The sequence below is a fragment of the Podarcis filfolensis genome (assembly GCF_964270895.1).
Source record: "Podarcis filfolensis genome assembly, chromosome: 18".
NCBI lineage: Eukaryota > Metazoa > Chordata > Lepidosauria > Squamata > Lacertidae > Podarcis > Podarcis filfolensis.
The window spans coordinates 6,728,470-6,755,306 of NC_139622.1; the positions used below are offsets into that span (position 1 = coordinate 6,728,470).

Consider the following 26,837-nt stretch of genomic DNA (forward strand, 5'->3'; position numbering starts at 1 on the left):
TCCGAAAGGTTCGGCAACGGAGACGTTCGAAAACCGAGGTTCCGCTGTAGAGCATTTTGCTCTATTTCAAAGACTAAATTATCACAGGGATTAACTTTGTGTTCCTGTGAAGTGTTTGCTCACGTCCTTTAAATAGGCCGCTAAAAGAGTTTGCAACCCAGCCTGCTTGCCCTGACACACACTTACCTCACTTGCAAGGTGCCTGCGATCCCTGCTCCCCAGCTGCAGGCAAGGAGACTCCCCAGAGTTTCTCTCCGCTGGTCTTGAATCCTTTTGGGATGTCTCCTGGGAAAGTCTGGCTCTTCTCCCTCGCACTCGGCCCAGGGAGGCGTTAATAGAATCTGGAAATTGGATTTCGCACCGATTATGAGATGTGTCTGTTCCGATCAACAGACCAGAAATAATTAATTACAAAACCAATTATACGAGCCTCTTAATAAATCACGTTGGATATAAAATGTTTGCTGGGAGCTGAAGAGAGCTGAAGGGAGAGTGTGAAACACGGCGCGCAGGTCCCAGAGAGGCTCCAATATCCAGAGACTTTCCCTGGGAGAACAGAGAGCGGTGGGGGTCGGAGGGTGAAAAATTAAACAGGGTTTTTCCCTCTATAGGACACACTTTTCCCCCTCCAAAAATGAAGGGGAAATGTGTGTGCGTCCTGTGGAGCGAATGCAGGGGTGAGGCAGGCAGGAAAAGCCCCCAAAAGCCACACACAAGCCCCGCGCAGCTCTTGTGGGCTTTTCCACGGCCACTCAGTCCCTTCTCCCTCCTCGTAGAAAAGCCCACAGGAGCTGTGCGCTCCTTAAAGGGTGCACGGCTCCTGTGGGCTTTTGCGGGAGGTGGGGGTATTGCCATAGCCGCACGCAGCCTCTCCCTGCCGGAGAGGTTGCTCACGGCTATGGCAGAAGCTGTCTTGGCTTCTTTGCTCTTTGGGGCTGGGGGGACAGCGCTTCCCCCCACCGCCAGCCCCACAAGCTCGGGGAGCAGCAGAAGGCTGCGTGCCTTTCCGCTGCTCCCCAACCTGCTCTTTGGGGCTGTTGGTGGGCTTTCCCCCACCAGCCCCAAAGAGCAGGTCGAAAGGACCCCTCTCGCTCTCCAGGCTTCCAAGTTAGCCTCCTGAAGACCACTGAACGCACCTTGAACGGCGCCTTGTTTTAGAGGGGGGAAACAAGAGGGGGGAAATTCTCCCCCTCTCTGCGCAGTGGCTCCTGCCGCTTCGCTGAAGGGGCGCTGGGCAGAGGGGGGGGGAGAATTTTTTTTTCTTGTTCTCCCCCTCTAAAACAAGGTGCGTCCTATGGTCGGGTGCGTCCTATGGCGCGAAAAATACAGTAATTTGCCAAACGAGAAATGCCAGAGGCTGCCCTGTGGTCCTTCTCCAAATCCTAGGTATATTTGGCTGGGGGCGGAAGGGAGAGAAATCCTGTTCGGTTTGCATTTCAAGGTGAAACGACCAATGCACGCTTTTCCGAAACAAGGTGCAAACCAGCTTTCAAAATTTCTAGTTCTCCAAATTTCGCATCGCAGTTCTCCAGCCAAGCAGAGAAATGCACACGCTTATAAAAAGGCACATATTTGATCTGGGTAAAAATGAGGAACCAATACTGATAGCTTCATAACTCCAGATCCTCCAACATTTCTCTGATGAAAACAGGGGCATCTTATTCCATCCCCTCCAACATTTCTCCAGTGAAAATAGGGACATCCTATTCCATCCCCTCCAACATTTCCCCAATGAAAATAGAGGCATCTTATTCCATCCCCTCCAACATTTCTCCGAGGAAAATAGGGATGTCCTATTCCATCCTCTCCAACGTTTCTCTGATGAAAATAGGGATGTCCTATTCCATCCTCTCCAACGTTTCTCTGATGAAAATAGGGACGTCCTATTCCATCCCCTCCAACATTTTCCCAGTGAAAGTAGGGACATCCTATTCCATCCCCTCCAACATTTCTCTGAGGAAAATAGGGACATCCTATTCCATCCTCTCCAACATTTCTCTGAGGAAAATAGGGACATCCTATTCCATCCCCCCCAACATTTCTCTAATGAAAACAGGGGCATCTTATTCCATCCCCTCCAACATTTCTCCAATGAAAATAGTGACATCCTATTTCATCCCCTCCAACATTTCCCCGATGAAAACAGGGACATCCTAAGGGAAAGCTGGACATTCTGAGATCAAATCAGAAACTGGGACGGCTTCTGTAAATCGAGGACTGTCCCTGGAAAATAGGGGTACTTGGAGGGTCTTCATTTCTGGGGACTAAAACACACACATGCCATTTTTTCCCCCTGCCTTCCACCCTGGCAGGGATTATGGCTTTGAAAGATGAAGTAGAGATGCTAGCAGGAAGTGGGGAAGTGAGGGGAGTTTGCGAGGAGGGGGGGGGGAATGGCTCACCCAACCCCGTTCCTCTCTCTCTCTCTTTCTCTCTCTGGCCTGTTCGGAAACCATGGAAACAGAGAGGGAAGAAAGGTGCGTAGATGGGAGAGCAAAGAGAGAGGATGAGAACTCATAATAGAAACACAAAGGTCTGTGCAAGAGCAAGCGAGGGTGAAGGAGAAGAGGTAGCAAGCTTGGAGCCAAATAGCTGGCCACAGAGATGGGGGCGGGAGCGAGAAAGGTGTCCTTTCCCATTTGTTACCAGTAGTATTATTACTACTGGTACCCGCACGAGGGTGGACGCGGGTGGCGCTGTGGGTAAGACCTCAGCGCCTAGGGCTTGCCAATCGCATGGTCGGCGGTTCGAATCCCCGTGACGGGGTGAGCTCCCGTTGCTCGGTCCCTGCTCCTGCCAACCTAGCAGTTTGAGAGCACCCCTAAAGTGCAAGTAGATAAATAGGTACCACTTTATAGCGGGAAGGTAAACGGCGTTTCCGTGTGCTGCTCTGGTTCGCCAGAAGCGGCTTCGTCACGCTGGCCACGTGACCCGGAAGCGTCTCCGGACAGCGCTGGCCCCCGGCCTCCTAAGTGAGATGGGCGCACAACCCTAGAGTTGGACACGACTGGCCCGTATAGGCAGGGGTACCTTTACCTCTACCTTTACTACCCGCACGAGATGTAAAGAGTGAGGTGCAAATGTCAAGATATCGCCAACAGCAAGGTTTTTTTTAAAAAAAGCACAACCTGAAACCAGGGACAAGATGAGAGACTCCATTTTGCTCACGTTTAAGGGGGGGGGCAAACCTAGACAGCATCTTAAAAAGCAGAGACATCACCTTGCCAACAAAGGTCCATATAGTTAAAGCTATGGTTTTCCCAGTAGTGATGTATGGAAGTGAGAGCTGGACCATAAAGAAGGCTGATCGCCGGAGAATGGATGCTTTTGAATTCTGGTGCTGGAGGAGACTCTTGAGAGTCCCATGGACTGCAAGAAGATCAAACCTCTCCATTGTGAAGGAAATCAGCCCTGAGTGCTCACTGGAAGGACAGATCCTGAAGCTGAGGCTCCAAGACTTTGGCCACCTCATGAGAAGAGAAGACTCCCTGGAAAAGACCCTGATGTTGGGAAAGATGGAGGGCACAAGGAGAAGGGGACGACAGAGGACGAGATGGTTGGACAGTGTTCTCGAAGCTATCAACATGAGTTTGACCAAACTGCGGGAGGCAGTGGAAGACAGGAGTGCCTGGCGTGCTCTGGTCCAGGGGGTCACGAAGAGTCGGACACGACTAAACGACTAAACAACAGCAACAAAGGTGGGGGGCTGACCAAACCCGTACTTTGTGAAACGATACGCAAACGATTCCGCTTCGCTATCTGCGCCCTTCCAAATTTGGAGACCCGGTTCCCTGACGGAACAATGCGCGCAAAGAGGCGTCTGTCCGGGGAAAGTGTGCTTTGAAACAGCATGGATTAGATCGATTTAAAAATAAAAAATTCTACACTGCCCTTTGTCCGGGGATCACAGGGCAGTTTGCAATATAAAAGCACACGCACACAAAATGCACAGTGTTATAACAAACAAAACAATAGCATGCAAACATGTCCATGATTCCTGGTCGAAAAACACTGTTTTTGGGGGGTGAAGGGCACTTCTATGGTTTGAGAGTTTTGTTGGATTCTATTGTACGTCTCCAAACTTCAGAGACGTCACACACCCCAAAAAAGAAAACCCACGTTGCTTCTCATTTTCCTAATCTGAAACTCAGCTCTCCACATTTCCACACCAGTTTGCGAATTTTTGAAAAACAAGTCCTCGTGATAATAATGATAATAATAATAATAATAATAATAATAATAATAATAATAATAATAATTTATTATTTATTATTTATACCCCGCCCATCCAGCTGGGCTTCCCCAGCCACTCTGGGCGGCTTACAACAAAATATTAAAATACAGTAATGCGTCAAACATTAAAAGCTCCCCTAAACAGGGCTGCCTTCAGATGTCTTCTAAAAGTCTGGTAGTTATTTTTCTCTTTGACATCTGGTGGGAGGGCATTGCACAGGGCGGGTGCCAGCACCGAGAAGACCCTCTGCCTGGTTCCCTGGAACTTGGCTTCTCGCAGGGAGGGAACCGCCAGAAGGCCCTCAGAGCTGGACCTCAGTGTCCGGGCAGAACGATGGGGGTGGAGACGCTCCTTCAGGTACACTGGACCGAGGCTTCATTGTAGCATCTTAGGGCAAATTTCGCCCAATATCTGCATGTTCTGTGTATATTTTTTCTCCTTCTAATACTGTACTAGGGTTGCCATATTTCAAAAAGTGAAAATCCGGATACAAAAATTATTGAGCTTTTTTTTTTGTAATATCTAAAAAAAAAGAAAGAAGAGTTTTTGAGCTATTTTTAATGAAATGTGACAAAATCTACACTTCTGGATTTTCCTGGACAGTTCAACAATTTCTGCCCGGATGCTGTTTACAAAGGCCGAATTCTGGTTACGTCTGGGAAATTCTGGATGTATGGAAACCCTGTCTAATGCACACACTTTTGCAAAGCAATTCCCCCCGTATAATGCATCTTTGTATTCTGTTTTCCCTAATACAGTGGTACCTCAGGTTACATACGCTGCAGGTTACAGACTCCGCTAACCCAGAAATAGTGCTTCAGGTTTAAGAACTTTGCTTCAGGATGAGAGCAGAAATTGTGCAGTGGCGGCAGCAGCGGGAGGCCCCATTAGCTAAAGTGGTGCTTCAGGTTAAGAACAGTTTCAGGTTAAGTACGGACCTCCGGAACGAATTAAGTACTTAACCTGAGGTACCACTGTATACACATTTTCCTACCTTACTATATATAAATGCACATCTCTTGCCCAGGGAACTACACCACAAAAATTCAGAAAAGTGCAAATTCTAACAGAATGGCTCTGATTCGGTTTGCAAAGCGCAGGTTTAGTAGGATCGCTTACAGATGCGAACTGAACTGAATTTGGCCCCGGACCAGTCAGCACGGAGCACTGAACTTGCAATTAGGGGAAGTAAAACTGATGGTAATAGAAGTGTTTTGCTTGTTCAGAAGGAGTTCTGGCTTGTTTTTATGACGTGTCTGGTGGCTACAAGAAAAGAAGCGTCGGGGGCTCTGTCTGACCCGGGCCTCGCCTGCCTGCAGCCCCCTATAGGGCTTGCTTCCCATCTAGGCCAGCAAAGTAATGTTGCATAGCGAGTTCCCGACCTCCCCAGGCGGAAATAATGACACATGACACAATTATTAAGGTTAATGGGCTAAAAAAGGGCACAACTTTATTGGTTACAGGTGATGAGCGGTATTGGCTTAGGCACTGGTCCTAACCGACTATATCCTACTCCAACCCGTCCGCTTGAAGTCCGGGAAGGGTTAACCACCAGTAGGGGGAGTCCTGTAGATGCACATCAACTAGGAACTCCCCCGGGGTCACTGATAGGGGGAGGGTCTTAGGCCCTCACCTCCCTAGGCTTCGGACAGGGCCACACCCCCCGGAATCCTTTAACGGACTACCCTTCAATATGTGGGGCAGGTGATGGCACTACCTCCCCTCTTCCATCTACAGAAATATACCAATGCCTAACTGTCAATACCCAGAAAGTTGTGGCGATTTGCTACAAGGTAGGCGAAAACCAAGCGGCTGGTGCCAATTTGCCAAGTGGAAAAATTCCTACCAGGCCCCTCGACGGCGACCAACCGAGGTCCATAGCAAGGTCAAGGAACGAAAACCTTATAGGGTGGGAAAAGAGGAACAGCTGGTGGGCAGCAAAGAGGGAGATCTCCGGCCGTGGCCTGCCTATATAGGGCAGGCCACGCCCCCCGAACCTGCCGATTGGCCAGCTAGGGGGTGAGGCGGCCGGGAATCCCCCCAATCGCGTGGGGCTGGCTTGCACCTGCCGCGCGCATGGAGGGGCCGTGAAGCCCACAACCCCACCTCCTCCTGAAGGCGGAAGTGGCCTTGCAGACTCTGAGCATGTCAGGAGTGCTTTTCGCTTTGCAGCCTTCATCGCTTCGCTTCTCCTCCCCAGGCAGAGTGCCGGAATTTTATCAAAGTGCTTCTCCTCCGCAACGACAACCTGCTCTTCGTCTGCGGCACCAACGCTTTCAATCCCATCTGCGCCAACTACACCGTGAGTATCAGGAACTTGGGTCAGCCAGGCGGTGCCCGTAACTCATCGCTCACCCCAGTTTGCACACGGCGCAAATATCCCTTGCGCCCCAACTAGTCTGGCTGAATCGTGTGAAGCGAGCGTCCAGATTCCTGCTTCCCCTCCCAATATACGCAACCGTTATGGGTTATTACCGTATTTTTTGCTCTATAAGACTCACTTTTTCCCTCCTAAAAAGTAAGGGGAAATGTGTGTGCGTCTTATGGAGCGCATGCAGGCTGCGCAGCTATCCCAGAAGCCAGAACAGCAAGAGGGATAGCTGCTTTCGCTGCGCAGCGATCCCTCTTGCTGTTCTGGCTTCTGAGATTCAGAATTTTTTTTTTCTTGTTTTCCTCCTCCAAAAACTAGGTGTGTCTTGTGGTCTGGTGCGTCTTATAGAGCGAAAAATGCGGTGTTTCATACCCAATGGTTCAAATAGTGTTCTGACCAGGGGTAACTGGTGCCCCTTGGGCAGAAGGCCAGGAGCCCAACGGTAAAGGTAATGGGACCCCTGACCATTAGGTCCAGTCGTGGACAACTCTGGGGTTGTGGCGCTCATCTCGGCTTTATTGGCGGAGGGAGCCGGCGTACAGCTTCCGGGTCATGTGGCCAGCAGGACTAAGCCGCTTCTGGCGAACCAGAGCAGCGAACAGAAACGCTGTTTACCTTCCCGCTGGAGCTGTACCTATTTATCTACTTGCACCAGTGTGCTTTCGAACTGCTCGGTTGGCAGGAGCAGGGACTGAACAATGGGAGCTCACGCCGTCGTGGGGATTCGAACCGCCGACCTTCTGACCGGCAAGCCCTAGGCTCTGTGGTTTAACCCATACCGCCTTCCGCGTCCCTGAGCCCAACAGTAGGGGTCGCCAAAGACAGTGGAAGGCAGAGCCAGCTAATTCTTGTTTCGCCTCCTCCCTTCCGACTTCTACAAGGGGCAAACGCGGAGTCGGAGGAGGGGGACAGTCAGTGACAATCCTCTGTGTGGTTGCAGCTAAAAAGAGCAGGTGGACAGTTTGCTGTTCCCCTCCTTTGAAAAGTCACCCTTCTGTGGTTCTGTGCTCACTTGAGCTGTTTTGGGGGTTGCCCACCAACACCTAAAGATGTCTTGCAGCTGCTGTGAATTTCAGGGTTCCCCCAAGTCTGGCAATAACACCCTCTTGTGTGCTTTGGCTACAAATAAGGTTCGACACTTGGCAAATGGCTCTGCTTCGAGTGTACAGGTTGTACACCGAAATTCTAGCTTTCTGTTGCAGCACCACCCCAATCACTGCTGTATGAGCAGGACCAAAACAACTGCAATAAACCGAAGGGCGGATGGAATGGGCATTCAGTATATCCACTTATCTATATTATAAACCAGGGATGTGGGTGGCGCTGTGGTCTAAACCACTGAGCCTAGGGCTTGCCGGTCAGAAGGTCGGCGGTTTGAATCCCCGCGACTGGGCGAGCTCCCGTTGCTCGGTCCCTGCTCCTGTCAACCTAGCAGTTTGAACGCATGTCAAAGTGCAAGTAGATAAATAGGTACCACTCCGGCGGGAAGGTAAACGGCGTTTCCATGCGCTGCTCTGGTTTCGCCAGAAGCGTCTTAGTCATGCTGGCCACATGACCCGGAAAAACTGTCTGCGGACAAACGTCGGCTCCCTCAGCCGGTAAAGCAAGATGAGAGCCGCAACCCCAGAGTCGTCCACGACTGGACTTAACTGTTGGGGTAAATCAGCGACCCGGGCTTCAAAAGCCAGGGCACACTGTCAGCAGAGATAACTGCACACACAGAATAGGCGTGAGGCTTGTGGAAGCATACTGCATCTACAGATTTATTAATCATATATCAGGACAAAGAAACATGTTGTCTCTCTCTCGTGTCGTCACAGAGAGAACGGGAAAAACAAAAGCTGTACACACAATGGAAGTTCCCAGCAAGCTGTGCTGGAATGTAAACAGACATGTGACACGTAACAACCCCATGTCTGTTCCTTAAGGTGGAACAGAATTCTGAACACCTTACCTTTACCTTTAACTTGGGTCCATTAATGCCAATGGGTCCTGGGTCATTGGATACGGCCCGTTTCTTTTTGCCCAGCCCCTCGAGAGACCCGCAGTTTGTCTAATTATCTTTTCCTCCCACCAGATGGACACGTTGGAGCCCACGGGAGACAACATCAGTGGGATGGCTCGATGTCCCTATGACCCCAAGCACGCCAACGTCGCTCTCTTCACAGGTCAGTTCAGAGCACGGAGGGAAGTATTTTGACCTGGTTATTATGACTCATAGCTGTCAACTTACAGATTTGAAAATAAGGGACCAGCAGCCTCAAAAATAAGGGATCAGCAGCCAAAATAAGGGATTTTCCGGACACAGGTATGTTCAACTTCTGAGCCCCTCCGAGCCAAAGGCAGAAAGCCCAGCCAGCAGCCAAACGAAGCCTCAAGCGGTGGTTCCCACAGCGCAGCAACCCGGCAAAGGGGATGCAGCAAGGAAAACCACCGTCACCTCTCCGCTGGGAAGCGCTGAGCAAAGGCGAGTCCCCAGGCAATGCGGCCGATTTGATTGGCACAAGGCATGCAAGCTCCACCCCCCAGTTGTTCTTAGAGTCCTTATTGGGTGAGCAACGCAGCCAAGCAACACAGTTGGAGCCTCCCTCCTCCCTGGCCGGCAGGGAGGGAGGGAGAGGAGCTGCTTCCTTTGAAACCCGGGAAATTTAAGGGACATCATCAATAAGGGACAGCAGCGGGACACGGCGCTGGGATAAGGGACTGTCCCGCCAAATAAGGGACAGTTGACAGCTATGTTATGACTCAGCAAGCAGAAACAGCATTTATACCTCACCTTTCCTGCAAGGAGCTTAAGGTTGCCTGCATGCACCCATTCCCTGCCCCCAGCCCTGCAAATATATATGGGTTTCCTTAGGCATCACAACAACCATGAGGGGTAGGTTAGACCGGGGACACATTCAAGGCTACCAATCAAGGATTTGAATCTGCGTCTCCCCAAGCCTGGTCTCACACGCACAAATAATGAGCTCTTTCAACGACAGAGAAGCAAGCCAGTCTCTGGTTCCTATAGCGACAACGAAGGGGTCCTTCAGATACAAGGCGTTTTTGTGTGTGTCGGCAGAGGGAAGGTCCTGCTTGTTAAGAATCATAGATGCCTTCCCTGCCTCTGTTTGGTCCCATGCGTCCAACCTTAAATTAAAAACACACCCACAGAGTCACATGGTTTCTAATACATATATTAGAATATATACCTGTGTACCTGAAGGAGCATCTCCACCCCCATCGTTCAGCCCAGACACTGAGATCCAGCGCCGAGGGCCTTCTGGCGGTTCCCTCATTGCGAGAAGTGAGGTTACAGGGAACCAGGCAGAGGGCCTTCTCGGTGGTGGCGCCCGCCCTGTGGAACGCCCTCCCTTCAGATGTGAAGGAAATAAGCAGCTATCTTCTCTTTAAAAGACATCTGAAGGCAGCCCTGTTTAGGGAAGTTTTTTATATTTGATGCTGTATTGTTTTTAACACTCGATTGGAAGCCGCCCAGAGTGGCTGGGGAAACTCAGCTAGGGGTATAAATAAATTATTATTATTATTATTATTGTTGTTGTTGTTGTTGTTGTTGTTGTTGTTGTTGTTGCTGTTGTTGTAATGGGTTGAGTTGGTATTCTGAGGCAAGCCTGCTTAATTCAGACTTCCCAAAATAATATGGGAATTGAAATCTGCACATCTTTGAAATTTGTTCTGCAGGCATGTCATGTGTACAAAGAGTGTGGTTTGCATAGACCTATGGGACGCGGGTGGCGCTGTGGTCTAAACCACTGAGCCTCTTGGGCTTGCCGATCGGAAGGTCGGCGGTTTGAATCCCCGCGATGGGGTGAGCTCCCGTTTCTCTGTCCCAGCTCCTGCCAACCTAGCAGCTCGAAAGCACGCCAGCGCAAGTAGATAAATAGGTACCGCTGTGGCAGGAAGGGAAACGGTATTTCCGTGCGCTCTGGTTTCTGTCATAGTGTCCCGTTGTGCCAGAAGTGGTTTAGTCCCGCTGGCCACATGACCTGGAAAGCTGTCTGTGGACAAACGCCGGCTCCCTTGGCCCGAAAGCGAGATGAGCGCCGCAACCCCATAGTCGCCTTTAGCTGGACTTAACCATCCAGGGGTCCTTTACCTTTTACCTTTTTTATTGAATTGGGGGCCTTTCGTACACAGGGCACGCACTCTCTGGCTGAGCTAGAGCATTTTCTCTGGCGGTTCCAACTTCCGGGCGCCGCGCAACATGCCCACCTGGCGTTATTTACCGCTCCTCTCTCACACAACACCTCATATCTATCTCCTCTTCCCTGACAGGTGGAATGCTTTTCACCGCCACCGTGACGGATTTCCTGGCCATCGACGCAGTCATTTACCGCAGCCTGGGAGACAGCCCGACTCTTCGCACAGTGAAGCACGACTCCAAGTGGTTTAAAGGTGTTTTGTCGATTCGCTCCGCGGTGGGGGGAGGCCGGGGGGAGGCCGGAGTAGGAAAAGCCGCTCCGTTCACTCATAACGCAAGGCGACATGCTCAACGGACGAATCGGTGTCGAGGAAAACGTCCTCTTGACGAAATCAACTGAGGCTTCTTTAAATCGGCTGGCAAATCAGAGTAAAATACGTGGGGGTTTTTTTGTTTTGCTTTTAACTATTGAACTATTGAAAGTTCAGAAAGTGCATAATTATATGTGCACTAAACAGGGTGAGGAGGGACGTGGGTGGCGCTGTGGGTTAAACCACAGAGCCTAGGACTTGCCGATCAGAAGGTCGGCGGTTCGAAACCCCGCAACGGGGTGAGCTCCCATTGCTCGGTCCCTGCTCCTACCATCTAGCAGTTTGAAAGCACATCAAAGTGCAAGTAGATAAATAGGTACTGCTTTGGCAAGAAGGTAAACGGCATTTCCGTGCGCTGCTCTGGTTCGCCAGAAGCGGTTTAGTCCTGCTGGCCCCATGACCCAGAAGCTGTACGCCGGCTCCCTCGGCCTATAGAGCGAGATGAGCGCGCAACCCCAGAGTCGGTCACGACTGGACCTAATGGTCAGGGTTCCCTTTACCTTTAAACACGGTGAGACGTAAATAAAAGGGAGAAAGAGAACCCATGTAAAAGGGAAAATAAAGTGGGGAGGGGGGGAACCAAAACTGTATATTTTACAAGGTTGTTATTGTACTTCACCAGATTTTAACCTATTACAGTACACTGGTACCTCGTTCTGGAGGTCCGTTCTTAACCTGAAACTGTTCTTAACCTGAGGTACCATTTTAGCTAATGGGGCCTCCTGCCGCCGCTGCACTGCTGCTGCCCGATTTCTGTTCTCATCCTGAAGCAAAGTTCTTAACCTGAAGCACTATTTCTGGGTTAGCGGAGTCTGTAACCTGAAGCGTCTGTAACCTGAAGCGTATGTAACCCGAGGTACCACTGTATTTGCAAGAATGGGTCCCAAATACCACAGAATTTGTCCATGGCATCTGTGTTTATATGCAAGTTGTTTATATGTTGCGAGTTTGCATAAGTCTTCAATCCAAACGTAGAAGGGAGCCACATTTTTATTTTTCCAGTTCATCAGTACAGTACAGCGGGAGGCCCCATTAGCTAAAGTGGTACCTCAGGTTAAGAGCAGTTTCAGGTTAAGAACGGACCTCCAGAACGAATTAAGTTCATAAGCAGAGGTACCACTCTACAGCGATAAATAATATGCAATGTAAATAAGAATTTAAATGACTCAGAGATGACAAGTGGTGGTGGAGGGGAGTCAGATGGGTGTGGTACTTCATCCTTTTTTTCTTTCTTACCCTTTCCCTTTACTCTCTGGTTTTGGGGGTTAAGTGTGCGCACCTTATTGTTTGTTTGTTTGTTTGTTTGTAAGTACCTCAGGATGCAAACAGGATCCATTCCGGAGCCCCTTTCGCATCCTGAAACGAACGCAACCCACGACTGTGCGTGCGCGGGTAGCGATTCACCGCTTCCGCGCATGCGCGTGACGTCATTTTGAGCGTCTGCGCATGCGCGAGCGGTGAAACCCGGAAGTAACGCGCTCCATTACTTCCGGGTCACTGCCGAGCACAACCCGAAAGCGCTCAGCCTGAAGCATATTCAAGCCGAGGTTATGACTGTTTGCTTAAATAAAACATTAAACCATAACAAAATAAAAATAACCTCCTTTATCTGGACTCTCCCCACCCAGAACCATATTTTGTCCGGGCCGTGGAGTGGAAGAGCCACGTCTACTTCTTCTTCAGGGAGATCGCAATGGAGTTCAACTACTTAGAGAAGGTAAGATGGTGAGAGGAGGTCTACATGGGCATTGTTGACCAGGCCTGGCGCCAGCACCCAAGGAACCCTTGGACCCAGATTCCTCTGACCTTCCTTGTTGTCCCCTCAACGTAGGTGGTGGTTTCTCGGGTGGCCAGAGTTTGCAAGAATGACATGGGCGGCTCTCAGCGGGTTCTGGAAAAGCAGTGGACCTCCTTTCTCAAGGCCCGCCTCAACTGTTCCGTCCCTGGAGACTCCCATTTCTACTTCAATGTCATCCAGTCTGTCACGGACATCCTGGAGATCGACGGCCGGCCGGTCGTGCTCGCCGTCTTTTCCACACCTGCCAACAGGTCAGTGGCGGTTGGGAATAGCAGGGGCCCAGATCTAAGTTGGAATGGGGGGTCTCTCTAAGACTCAGCCCAAAACATCTAGAGTTCCTTCTGCCTTGAGTTTTCGCATGGCATTTGTTTACACTGGTATTATTATTATTATTATTAACCACCCATCATCTGAAGATCACAAGACAGTTTACAGTATAATAACACAACATTATTTATTTATACATACAAACATACATAGGGACGTGGGAGGCGCTGTGGGTTAAACCACAGAGCCTAGGACTTGCCGATCAGAAGGTCGGCGGTTTGAATCCCCGCGACAGGGTGAGCTCCCGTTGCTCGGTCCCCGCTCCTGCCCACCTAGCAGTTCGAAAGCACGTCAAAGTGCAAGTAGATAAATAGGTACCACTCTGGCGGGAAGGTAAACGGCGTTTCCGTGTGCTGCTCTGGTTCACCAGGAGCGGCTTAGTCATGCTGGCCACATGACCCGGAAGCTGTACGCCGGCTCCCTCGGCCAGTAAAGCGAGATGAGCGCCACAATCCCAGAGTCCGTCACGACTGGACCTAATGGTCAGCGGTCCCTTTACCTTTTACATACATACATACATACATACATACATACATACCCCGCCCATCTGGCTGGCTCCCAACAGAATATTGAAAACATGATTAAAACATCAAACATTAAAAACTTCCCTAAACAGGGTTGCCTTCAGATGTCTTCTAAAAGTCAGATAGTTGTTTATATCCTTGACATCTGATGGGAGGGGTGGGTGCCACCACCGAGAAGGCCTGGTTTCCTATAAACTCGCAGGGAGGGAATCTCCAGAAGGCCCTCAGAGCTGGACCTCTGTGTCTGGGCTGGATGATGGGGGTGGAGACGCTCCTTCACGTCTACTGGGCCGAGGCTGGTTAGGGCTTTCAAGGTCAGCACCAACACTTTGAATTGTTCTCGGAAACGTCCTGGGAGCCAATGTAGGTCTTTGAGGACCGGTGTTATATGGTCTCGGCGGCCACTCCCAGTTACCAGTCTGGCTGCCGCATTCTGGATTAGTTGTAGTTTCTGAGTCACCTTCAAAGGTAGCCCCATGTAGAGCGCATTGCAGTAGTCCAAGCAGGAGATAACCAGAGCATGCACCACTCTGGAGAGACAGTCTAGGACACAACAACATGTTCCACAAGAACATGGAAAACAGAGCTGATTGTGACAAATATGGATTGGACCTCGCCAAGGGTTTGAGACCCATCGGCTGCCCTCGCCTGGTTTAGCCGGCCAGTCAAAGCCATCACTGCTGTTGAAATCCAGTCTGTCGTTAAAACACTTCATCATTAAAATGCAGTCGGTTCAAAGAGGTTGCTTTAGAACCCATTTTAAGAATAAACAACTCTCTGCCTTGAAATGACGGCAATATATTTCAAGGGCAAAATGGCTGCAGAAATCCGGAGAACTGTATTTAAAACGGTGTGTGTGTGTCTGTGGAGGGAATAAGAGAAGGAAATGGCAGGTCACTTTTGCAGGTGCGTTTATTGAGGCTGGGACGCGGGTGGCACTGTGGGTTAAACCACAGAGCCTAGGGCTTGCCGATCAGAAGGTCGGCAGTTCGAATCCCCGCGACGGGGTGAGCTCCCGTTGCTCAGTCCCAGCTCCTGCCACCCTAGCAGTTCGAAAGCATGTCAAAGTGCAAGTAGATAAATAGGTACCGCTCCGGCGGGAAGGTAAACAGCGTTTCTGTACGCTGCTCTGGTTCGCCAGAAGCGGATTAGTCATGCTGGCCACATGACCCGGAAGCTGTACGCCGGCTCCCTCGGCCAATAAAGCGAGATGAGCACCGCAACCCCAGAGTCGGACTGGACCTAATGGTCAGGAGTCCCTTTACCTTTACCTTTATTGAGGCTGAAGGAGAGCAACATGCTTACAATTTGCCATATTGTGAATTCACAGCAAAGCGCTCTCTCTCTTTCTTTCTCTCTCTCTCTTTTTCTCTTTTTCTCTTTCTCCAGCATACCAGGCTCTGCCGTGTGTGCCTTTGACATGGCCCAAATCGCCTCCGTCTTCGAGGGGCGCTTCCGCGAGCAGAAATCCCCCGAATCCGTTTGGACCCCTGTGCCAGAGGAACTGGTGCCAAAACCACGGTGAGTAAAACTGACAGCTGCCACGTTCTTTCAAGCCACCAGCGAAATAATAATAATAATTTATTATTTGTACCCCGCCCATCTGGCTGGGTTTCCCCAGTCACTCTGGGCGGCTTCCACACAGACCCAAAATACAGTAATATGTCATACATTAAAAATTTCCCTAAACAGGGCTGCCTTAAGATGTCTTCTGAATGTCAGGTAGTTGTTCATCTCTTTGACAGCTGATGAGAGAGCATTCCACAGGGCAGGTGCCACTACCGAGAAGGCCCTCTGCATGGTTCCCTGTAGCTTTGCTTCTCGCAATGAGGGAACCGCCAGAAGGCCCTCGGAGCTGGACCTCAGCGTCCGGGCAGAACGATGGGGGTGGAGATGCTCCTTCAGGTATACTGGGCCGAGGCCATTGAGGGCTTTAAAGGTCAACACCAACACTTTGACTTGTGCTCAGAAACATACTGGGAGCCAATGTAGGTCTTTCAAGACCAGTGTTATATGGTCTCGGCGGCCACCCCCAGTCACCAGTCTAGCTGTCGCATTCTGGATTAGTTGTAGTTTCCGGGTCACCTTCAAAGGTAGCCCCACGTAGAGCGCATGGCAGTAGTCCAAGCGGATGATAACCAGAGCATGCACCACTCTGGCGAGACAGTCTACGGGCAGGTAGGGTTTCATCCTGCGTACCAGATGGAGCTAGTAGACAGCTGCCCTGGAAACAGAATTGACCTGCGCCTCCATGGACAGCCGTGAGTCCAAAATGACTCCCAGGCTGCGCACCTGGTCCTTCAGGGGCACAGTGACCCCATTCAGGACCAGGGAGTCCTCCACACCAGCGAAAGCTGCAACAGAACCGTCGCGTTCAGAGGTGGCTGCAAGTCCTGAGTTCCAGGCACCAGGGACAAACAGCACGTAAGGAGGTGTCATTACAGATCTTTATGTCCCACCCGAGGGCTTCTGAGAGGTGCCTGGTCAGTCACCGCAGATACCAAGATGCCGGTCCTTTGGTCTCCCCTAGCAGGGCTGTTCCTTATTTATGTCCTCAAAGGGAACTCCCTCCACATGGGCCGAGCTGCGGGGATGGCACGGGATGTTCACAAACACCCAAACAGTGCCAGGAAAGGGATCTTGGTCTGGAAGTTGCTGTATTCGGATGCTAAGAAGGGGGCGTGCAAGAACAGACTGCTTTGGGAAATCAGGCTCTGTACCAGACGATCCCTTTGTCTGATCTAGCAAGGCTTTTGAAATAGAGTCAAGAGTGGATTTCATGCTCTTTATTAGCTCATAGTGGTGAGGAGGAACCAAAGTCCCCTCAAAGTATCTGCTTTATATACATTATTTACACAATGGGCTGCACATGATTGGCTAATTCCGGAATTCTACTGTAAGCCAATCAGGTTGTGGATTCACTTCCACCTGGAGCTGGATTGGGTGGCTCCTGCAGACCAATCAGACTGCTGCATTGTTCTAGGACCAATCAGACTGTTGCATTTTGGATCCTATTCAACTCAGTACATAACAGCTTTTTCTTATACCTTGGCTTTCGAACGTAATCCGTTCAGATTCTGAAATGTTCAATAACCGAAAACTTAATACGGAAGCCTCAATACGGAAAATTCAATACGGAAGCCGTGTGGCATGTTCGACTTCCAAGGCATGTTCGAAAACTGAAGCATTTACTTCCGGGTTTACGGTGTTCGAAAACTGAAATAATAATAATCATCATAATAATATATTATTATCTGGGTGCCTTCCAACAAAATGTTCGTCAACAGAAACGTTCAAAAACCGAGGTACCGTTGTATCCTAATTCAATGCCTCTTGGCTTGTTGCAGAGATGGCTGGGGATTTGAATAAGCAATGACTCATTAAAGTCTGCATAGCGAGGGAATATTAAGGATAGTAGAAAAGGATATACCGAAGAAGTATTAACCGCTAGCGAGTGATGTAGCAGAGCAGATCGCCCTCAATATAGCCAGAAGCTTGTTTGCAGATTCGTTTGAATCTCTTAGTTAAGATTATTTCCTGGTGTCCCCTTTAATCCCTCTTAAAAGAATAGTCTTTCTGAGTAAAGAAATGAAAAGTTTGCCCACATTTCAGTTCACGATTTGATCCCTGAAAGGCAGGCTTGGCTCGGTAATTACACAAAGAAACAGTGAGTTCCTCTCAAATGGAGACTGAATTGATGTGAAAAATTGCAGTAAGGCAACGATGTCTTCCTGCTTATGCCCATGCTAGGGAAACAAGGAATATTGTATTTGACCAGTGACAGATTTACATATAAGATAAACAAGCTATAGCTTAGGGCCTCACTCTCTTGGGGTCCCGAAAAAATTAAAGGGGGATAAAAACAGGATGTACTGTATTTTTTGCTCTATAAGACGCACCAGACCACAAGACGCACCTAGTTTTTGGAGGAGGAAAACAGGAAAAATAATAATCTGAATCTCAGAAGCCAGAACAGCAAGAGGGATCACTGCGCAGCGAAAGCAGCAATCCCTCTTGCTGTTCTGGCTTCTGGGATAGCTGCGCAGCCTGCATTCGCTCCTTAAGACGCACACACATTTCCCCTTGCTTTTTAGGAGGGAAAAAGTGAGTCTTATAGAGCAAAAAATATGGTACATTTCCAAAATGTAAGATAAAAAACAAATAAAATAAAACAGAACCTACATACAGCAACAGTGTTTTGTGTTGTGTAGGCTCCTATGATGTAAGTCATGGACCTGCAAGCCCTCACCCTAAAAATATCACTGCTTTGCACATTTCTATATATAGGGTGCCTACATTCTGCACGGACTGGTTGCATGACAACATGGGCAAATGGCTTGAGATACCTATGAGGTCCATAAATTACCATATAGCATATATTCAACACACAAAAAAACAGTGGCAATTTGTTGTTGACAAAGGACAGCTTTGCCATTGCCCTCAGTAGCTTAGGGCCTCATCAAACCGAAATCCTGCATTGGACTGTGCTAATGGATTACATCGCACACATAGTTTGTGTGCAAATCAGTGGTGTGTGGTCCCATTTGGACTAGTCCCTAAATGTTCCTGGCACCTCCTTCCCAAACCCAGGAAACGTCTGCCCGGCTTAGGGAGGGAGGTGTCGTGTTCACTCGCCCCTAAAACCGTCCCCCTACAAAATATTTTGCCTCTGTTGGGAATGATAGTGGGATGGTGAAATATACTTGGAGTCCTGCAGAGATTTCATGCTCTTTATTGCAGCTTGTAAAACAGTGGTTTAATTGCCCCCCAAAAAACCTCAGGCCTTTATATACATTATTTACACAATGGGTCTCGTCTGATTGGCTGATTCTGCTTCCCTCCTGGATCCTGATTGGTCTTCTCCTTCAGGCCAGTCAGTTGTTGCATTCTGTGATCCTACCAGCCTAATAGGCTGATTACCGTATTTTTTACTCCATAAGACGCACCTAGTTTTTAGAGGAGGAAAACAAGAAAAAAAATATTCTGAATGAAACAGTGGTTGTATGATTTTTGTGGTTCATGCTGTGGCCACAGACGTGTGATCTGACGGTGAATTTGTGGTGACCCAATGCAAAAATCCTGAGGATCCATGTGGATCCATGCTTTGTAACCACATTATTGCACCACTGCAGCCCCAGGAAACAGTGGATGTGTGTGTTTTTTGGTGCAGGCTGTAGCCATGAACATGCTATGTGATCTGATGGTGAATTTGGGGTGACCCAGTGTAAAAATCCTGAGGATGCATGGGCTTTTACCTCCCCGCTCCTAGGCAACCTCAGCTAGCGTTCCTTATCTCTCTCCCGATCCCACCGATCAGCTGCTTCCTTTCAACACACCCTTCCCTCTTGTTTGCCTTTGTGTCTTTTCCTTAGCTGGAGCAGTTTTTTTGCTCTTCCTTTTCTTCTAATTTCTCTCCTTATTGCTTTACTCTTACTGTTCCCCCCCTTTGCAAGTTTGCTGTCTTTACCTCCCCCCTCCCAGGCAGCCTCCTTTATCTCTAGCGTCCCTTATCTCTCTCCCCGATCGGCAAACAATCAGTGGCTTCGTTTCAACACCCACTTCCCTCTTTTTTTTTTTTTTTTAAAAAAAAGCATGATCTGCTTTTTGCCCCTGGGCAATTCGGCTCCAGGGACCACGCATTCGCTCCATAAGACGCACAGACATTTCCCTTTACTTTTTAGGAAGAAAAAAGTACATCTTATGGAGCAAAAAATACAGTAATTTCCTCCTGGAGCTTGAATGGTCTTCTCCTGCAAGCCAATCACTTGTTGCATTCTAGGATCCTACCTGCCTATTGTTCTAGGGTCCAAGCAGATGGGTTTGGGTGTTTCTTCTGTCGGGACATCTCGGTAGCCCCCGTCCGGCTACGAACCTCTTTCCTTGCTCACGTAGCGCAGAATCTTGACTTCTGGACATTTGCCTCGCAGGCCGGGTTGTTGCGCAGCTCCGGGGATGCGCTACAATTCCTCCAGCTTCTTCCCAGACGAGATCCTCAATTTTGTCAAGACGCATCCGTTGATGGACGAGTCGGTTCCGTCGCTGGGCAACGCGCCCTGGATCATCAGGACCATGACCCGGTAAGGGAAAGCTAAAAAAAATTCAATATGGGTATGTTTAGCCTGGGACGCGGGTGGCACTGTGGGTTAAACCACAGAGCCTAGGACTTGCCAATCAGAAGGCTGGCGGTTCGAATCCCCACGACGGGGTGAGCTCCCATTGCTCACTCCCTGCTCCTGCCAACTTAGCTGTTCGAAAGCACGTCATAGTGCAAGTAGATAAATAGGTACCACTCTGGCGGGAAGGTAAACGGTGTTTCCGTGCGCTGCTCTGGTTCGCCAGAAGCAGCTTAGTCCTGCTGGCCACATGACCCGGAAGCTGTACACCGGCTCCCTTGGCCAATAAAGCGAGATGAGCGCCACAACCCCAGAGTCGTCCACGACTGGACCTAATGGTCAGGGGTCCCTTTACCTTTACTTATGTTTAGCCTGGAGAAGAATGAGGGGTTAAAGTCTGCTGACCAATTTAATCAAGAGACAGCCAGGGTATTTTTTCAGCTGATTTACCTAATTTGGAATAATCAACTACCCAGAGCTGCTACCATTCCGTTTCCATGCAATATATATTGCAGACCTCTCTTGCGTGAATATTTTGTGCATTTTACGTGTGTGTGTGTGTGTGTGTGTGTGTGTGTGTGTGTCAGAGACGGGAAAACAAGCACTTTCCATTAATTTCCTAAGCACCGCCGCCAAGGCGAGCTGGTTCTAATTAAATCTGTCTTAATTGATGTTTTATGTGAAATTAATCAAGCATCGTTCCTGTTGTCTCTCAAGCCAGAAATGCACACTGGGAGATATTGGGCTGGGGGGTGGGGTCTGTGTGCATCCTTCAGGCTGTGCTTAGCCAAAAAAAAATGGGGGGGGGGGGAGTCCCGGACAGCAGCAGGAACGGAGGCAAATACATACACAACCACCAGCAGCAAAGGACATAATTTACATCCCCGTAGAGAAGAGATTGTCCATCGCAACTCTACTCCTCCCTGTAGCCCTTTGCACCTCCTTCACCCCTCTCCTCGCCCGGTGCTGCTAGCAAGGCTAGCTTCACATGCAAAACAGCCAGAATTAATTGGTGGGGATAATTGCAGATTTAATGAGATGACAGAAAACTTTCCTCTAATTGACTACCCGCCGCCACCCGCTTTGCAAAGGGTAGAGCGAGCCAGCCAAGGCGGGTGTTTGAGAAGGGAGTGGGATCTGGCTGATTAAATGTGTCGTTGCGTTTGGCATCTGTGATCGTGGCTGTTTTAGAAACAGGGATGTGGCAGGCAGAGAATTTGGAGGAGAGGCGAGGTGTGTCTATCCTAGGAAAGTGGCTTGCAAAATTCCCTGTGATTGATAGGTTCCACGGGAGGGATTTTAAATATTGTGTATAGAGGGACACGGGTGGCGCTGTGGTCTAAACCACTGAGCCTCTTGGGCTTGCCAATCAGAAGGTCAATGGTTCGAATCCCCACGACGGAGTGAGCTCCTGTTGCTCTGTCCCAGCTCCTACCAACCTAGCCATTCGAAAACACACCGGCGCAAGTAGATAAATAGGTACCACTGTGGTGGGAAGGTAAAGGGCATTTCCATGCACTTTGGTTTCCATCACGGTGTCTCGTTGCGCCAGAAGCGGTTTAGTCCTGCTGGCCACGTGACCCGGAAAGCTGTCTGTGGACAAACGCCAGCTCCCTCAGCCTGAAAGCGAGATGAGCGCCACAACCCCATAGTCACCTTTGACTGGACTTAACCATCCAGCGGTCCTTAACCTTTACCTTTAACTTATTACCTTTTGTGTATAGACACACACAAACAGACAAATCTCATTTTCTTTTTGGCAATCCCTCAAAGCTGAGGAACATTGTCTTCCATGAACATGGTCTTAACGGTGTGTCCGTAAGTGACTGTGGAGGTCAGTTCTGGATTCACACATCCTTCCACAGTGGGGACATTGGTTTCCAGGTGGGAGTTGATCCTGGTGAGGGTTTGCCTTCCTTTTAGCACGTTTCTCCCTTGAGTCCTGAGTCTGAGTGTCTTCAAAGCCCATGACACCTTTGGTAAAGGCTGTTCTCCAATTGGAGCGCTCGTAGGCCAGCGTTTCCCAGTTGTCGGTGTTTATACTACATTTTTAAAGATTTGCCTTGAGAGAGTCTTTAAACCTCTTTTGTTGACTGCCAGCATCATGCTTTCCATTTTTAAGTTTGGAATAGACGATCATCAGGCATCCGCACAACATGACCAATCCAACAAAGTTGATGTTGAAGAATCATTGCTTCAACACTGGTGATCTTTGCTTCTTCCAGTACACTGGTACAGTGGTACCTCTGGTTACGTACTTCATTCGTTCCGGAGGTCCGTTCTTAACCTGAAACTATTCTTAACCTGAAGCACCACTTTAGCTAATGGGGCCTCCTGCTGCCGCTGCACGATTTCTGTTCTCATCCTGAAGCAAAGTTCTTAACCCGAGGTACTATTTCTGGGTTAGCGGAGTCTGCAGCCTGAAGCGTATGTAACCCGAGGTACCACTGTATTAGTTCACCTGTCTTCCCAAGTGATGTGTGAACTTTTTCGGAGCTGATGTTGAAGAATCATTGCTGTGACAGTGGTGATCTTTGCTTCTTTCTGCACACACACAAACACACACACACCAGCCCTGCACTGGTTTTGTGCGCGCAGACGATAAACCCACTACCTCTGTTTCTCCGGGCAGGTATCAGCTGCGCAAGATTGTGGTGGACCCCACAGCTGGGCCTGGCAGGAACCACACCGTGGTATTCCTGGCCTCCGACACAGGCACCGTCTTCAAGTTCCTCATCCACACCAATGTCAGCACCAACTCTGCGACCGTAAGGGCCAGCAGCCAGAGTTTGCTGCTGGAGGAGTTCGAGACCTATCCCAGCGACAAGTAAGTTTGCCCGTGGGCAAGAGTTCTTTTGGATTTGGTGGCAAGAGCAACGTTTGTGGAGAGAAGTCGGGTGCTGTCATTGAGCAGCAGGCTTGAATGCAGAATGAAAAGCACTGAAGCAGTCCTCAAGATAAGTCCTCTGAGGCCCTTCTCTGTGTGCTCCCCATCCCAGAGACGTTTGGAGGCTGGCAACAAGAGAACGGGACTTTTCGGTGGTGGCCCCCCTGATTGTGGAATGCTACATGTCTGTGGGTTAAACCACAGAGCCTAGGACTTGCCGATCAGTTCGAATCCCCGTGACGGGGTGAGCTCCTGTTGCTCGGTCCCAGCTCCTGCCAACCTAGCAGTTCAAAAGCATGTCAAAGTGCAGGTAGATAAATAGGTACCACTCTGGCGGGAAGGTAAACGGCGTTTCCATGTGCTGCTCTGGTTCGCCAGAAGCGACTTAGTCATGCTGGCCACATGACCTGGAAGCTGTACGCCGGCTCCCTCGGCCAATAAAGCGAGATGAGCGCCGCAACCCCAGAGTTATTATTATTATTTATTTATTTGAATTGTCTGAATTGTGCATTGCTTTGTAACAATTTGTTGGGTTTCTGGACCGTAATAAAGATTGATTGATTGATTGATTGATTGATTGATTGATTTTCCCCCTCCAGGTGCGGAAAAGACAATGTGGGTGAACGGAAACTTCTGGGCATGGAATTGGACAAGGCCACGGGGTCCCTGCTCCTGGCCTTCCCGCCCTGCGTGGTTCGTGCCCCCGTGGCCCGGTGTCACCAGCATTCCGGTTGCATAAAGTGAGTTTTCCATTCCTGTTCCCATGTGCTGGGGTTTTTAACGCAGCCTCCCCCCCCCCCGACAATGGGTTGGGACAGAGGAGGAGAGTCGATTCATTTTGCATCGAAAGGCAGGCACCTTAACACCAGTAAAGTTGACGAAAATGTATAGGATGAGGGATAAAAAAATGTTGGAAATGCAAAGAGGCTCACGGGGATTTTTATCACATGTGGTGGACTTGTGATAAAGTTAAGAACTTTGGGGAGCTGATCTATAATGGACTTAAGAAAATATTTACCGTATTTTTCGCTCTATAAGACGTACCAGACCACAAGACACACCTAGTTTTTGGAGGAGGAAAACAAGAAAAAGAATATTCTGAATCTCAGAAGCCAGAACAGCAAGAGGGATCGCTGCGCAGTGAAAGCAGCAATCCCTCTTGCTGTTCTGGCTTCTGGGATAGCTGCGCAGCCTGCATTCGCTCCATAAGACGCACACACATTTCCCCTTACTTTTTAGGAGGGAAAAAGTGAGTCTTATAGAGCAAAAAATACGGTAAATATTTTACCAAAAAAACAGAAGCCTTCTTACTGGGTTTGATGGGGAAAGAAATCAAGAATTCGGACCAAAGACTATTTATGTACGCCACAGCAGCGCCAAGAAACATGCTATCCCCAAATTGGAAATTACAAGAAATTCCTACCATTGCGGAGTTTCAGGCGAAAATGATGAACTATGCGGTGTTAGCCAAGCTGACCAGCAGGATTCGGGATTGGGATGATCAGAGATTCCAGGAAAGTTGAAGTAAATTCACTGTGTATCTAAAGGATAATTGTAAAATCTTAAAAACACCGGCAGGGCTGAAATAACTCCTACAATGTAAAGACAGATAAGAGGTTTAATACTAAAATACGCAATCTAAGAGAATAAGGGATACCTGTTGAAGGGAAGGAGGGAAGTCGCAAGCTTGGCAGAGCTAAAAGTATATATGTCATTTGATGTATTGTATAAGACTGTGTTTGGGACGTGGGTGGCACTGTGAGTTAAACCACAGAGCCTAGGACTTGCCGATCAGAAGGTTGGCGGTTCGAATCCCCGCAACGGGGTGAGGTCCCGTTGCTCGGTCCCTGCTCTTGCCAACCAAGCAGTTCGAAAGCACGTCAAAGTGCAAGTAGATAAATAGGTACCGCTCTGGCGGGAAGGTAAACGGCGTTTCCGTGCGCTGCTCTGGTTCGCAAGAAGCGGCTTAGTCCTGCTGGCCACATGACCCGGAAGCTGTACGCCGGCTCCCTTGGCCAGTAAAGTGAGATGAGCGCCGCAACTCCAGAGTCGGCCACGACTGGACCTAATGGTCAGGGGTCCCTTTACCTTTACCTTATAAGACTGTGTTAAGAAAATAATAAAAAATTATTGGGGGGGAAAGAAAAGAAAGGCAGGCTTCTCCAATTCGCAGTTTACAGAACGAAAAGTCAGCTATCCCTCAGAATTCACACTTCTCCGAATTTTGCAAGGCGGTTCTCCAGCCATGTTGGGCGTGGGGGGGGAGGGATATTCTAGGAGAAAGCGTGCATATAAAAATGCATATGTCAGACTCTGAAAAGCTCGTTATCACTGGGTCAAGAAGATCATCGGTGTTGTTGAATTAATTGAACCAAATAGTTTCAACTGGATATTTGGGTGTGTGTGCAAAGAAAAGCATATATTAGCAGCAAATAAATGCGAAAACGTTGCATGCATTACACTGGAGGGCAGTGCTTTGCAAAAAAAAATAATAATATGTATACAATAAGGGGAATTTTGCACTAAAATGCTGGTGGATTTTCACAAGAACCTTTCTAAAATAAGCAAGTAAGTAAACAACAAGCTAATGTGGTATTGTGGAGAACTGAGCTTCAGGCATGAAAAAATGAGGAACTGAAATTTATATATTTTCCTGGTCCTGTTGAGGAAAGGGTTTGTACTGCAGGTTAATACAGAGAATTTCTGCGGAGCCAATTCATTCCGGCGTTCGCCCTCAGTTGCCAAGTCCGACACCTGATTGAGCAGTGAGAAGTGTCCACGGGGTCCCCTGTCGTGTCACTTAGATCTGGTACAAAAATTCACAGAAGAAAAGTTCCCTGACCCTGCCATAAGCAGGAAGGGACTCAAGCTGACCAAGTCCCTCTTCAACCCCAATTTTCTGTTTTTGTTTTTCAACTGACACTCAGCTTTTTGCAGCTACTGATTGACGGGGCGTGGGTGGGTTTTTCCCCTTACATTCTTTTTTTAAAAAAATTGTTCGTCTGAAAATATTGTGCTTCCCCCAACCGCTCTGTGAGTCCCATTTGGGCCGCAATCTCGTCACCAAATCTGCTGTTAGAGAAATAGTTGCCGCTGAAATAATAAAGCGATTTCCATTCCAAGCTGCTTTTCATCGCAATTGGCGCCGTTTCCGTTCCTCTGCGGTTCAGTTTCCACCAAATACATTACATCGTTTGTCTTACTGTCTGCTAGTTAACATAATTTCAGCAACTATTCACTTATTATTCGTTCCAACAGAAAGGGGCCGCCAAAATCATCTAGCCCCGTCTTTTTGTTGTTTATTTTCTGTTTTCCAAATAATAAAAAATGTTTACAGTGGTACCTCGGGTTAAGTACTTAATTCGTTCCGGAGGTCCGTTCTTAACCTGAAACTGTTCTTAACCTGAAGCACCACTTTAGCTCATGGGGCTTCCTGCTGCTGCTGCGCCGCCACAGCATGATTTCTGTTCTCATCCTGAAGCAAAGTTCTTAACCCGAAGTACTATTTCTGGGTTAGTGGAGTCTGTAACCTGAAGCGTATGTAACCTGAGGTACCACTGTATTTAAAAAGGAAAATTGAAGGTGGAGCAGAGGGATGGCACTTTAAATTATTATTATTATTATTATTATTATTATTATTATTATTACTTATTCCCCAGCCACTCTGGGTGGCTTCCAACAGGAGATTAAAAATACATTAAAACATCAGTCATTAAAAAACTTCCCTAAACAGGGCTGCCTTCAGATGTCTTCAAAAAGTCAGATAGTTGTTTATTCATTTGACATTTGATGGGAGGGTGTTCCACAGGGAGGGCGCCACCACCGAGAAGGCCCTCTGCCTGGTTCCCGGTAACCTTGCTTATCGCAGGGAGGGAACCGCCAGAAGGCCCTCGGAACTGGATCTCAGTGTCTGGGCAGAACGATGCGGGTGGAGACGCTCCTTCAGGTATACTAGGCTTTATACTTTAGGGCTTTCAAGGTCAGCACCAACACTTTGATTTGTGCCCGGAAACGTACTGGGAGCCAATGTAGGTTATATGATTCTGGGTTCCTAGTGCAGCAATGCAG

The 26,837-nt window shown here is 48.9% G+C and overlaps 1 protein-coding gene and 1 long non-coding RNA gene across 5 annotated transcripts in view; both read left to right on the forward strand.

The window, feature by feature from the left end:
- The window catches only part of SEMA6B (semaphorin 6B), a 184,273-nt gene that overhangs the window by 145,020 nt on the left and 12,416 nt on the right, over nt 1-26,837 (forward strand). For 3 of the 4 annotated variants that reach the window (XM_083594447.1, XM_083594448.1, XM_083594449.1), the window contains exons 6-14: nt 6,435-6,536; nt 8,683-8,773; nt 10,884-11,003; nt 12,749-12,837; nt 12,952-13,169; nt 15,159-15,290; nt 19,697-19,846; nt 22,515-22,709; nt 23,369-23,509. In XM_083594447.1, coding sequence (XP_083450573.1) covers nt 6,435-6,536; nt 8,683-8,773; nt 10,884-11,003; nt 12,749-12,837; nt 12,952-13,169; nt 15,159-15,290; nt 19,697-19,846; nt 22,515-22,709; nt 23,369-23,509 — 1,238 coding nt within the window. The remainder of the gene's footprint in view (nt 1-6,434; nt 6,537-8,682; nt 8,774-10,883; nt 11,004-12,748; nt 12,838-12,951; nt 13,170-15,158; nt 15,291-19,696; nt 19,847-22,514; nt 22,710-23,368; nt 23,510-26,837) is intronic. The other variant, XM_083594450.1, reaches the window with a different exon arrangement.
- Nucleotides 1-26,837, forward strand: part of LOC310753657 — a 157,259-nt gene that overhangs the window by 86,720 nt on the left and 43,702 nt on the right. The gene's annotated exons all lie outside the window — the stretch shown is intronic.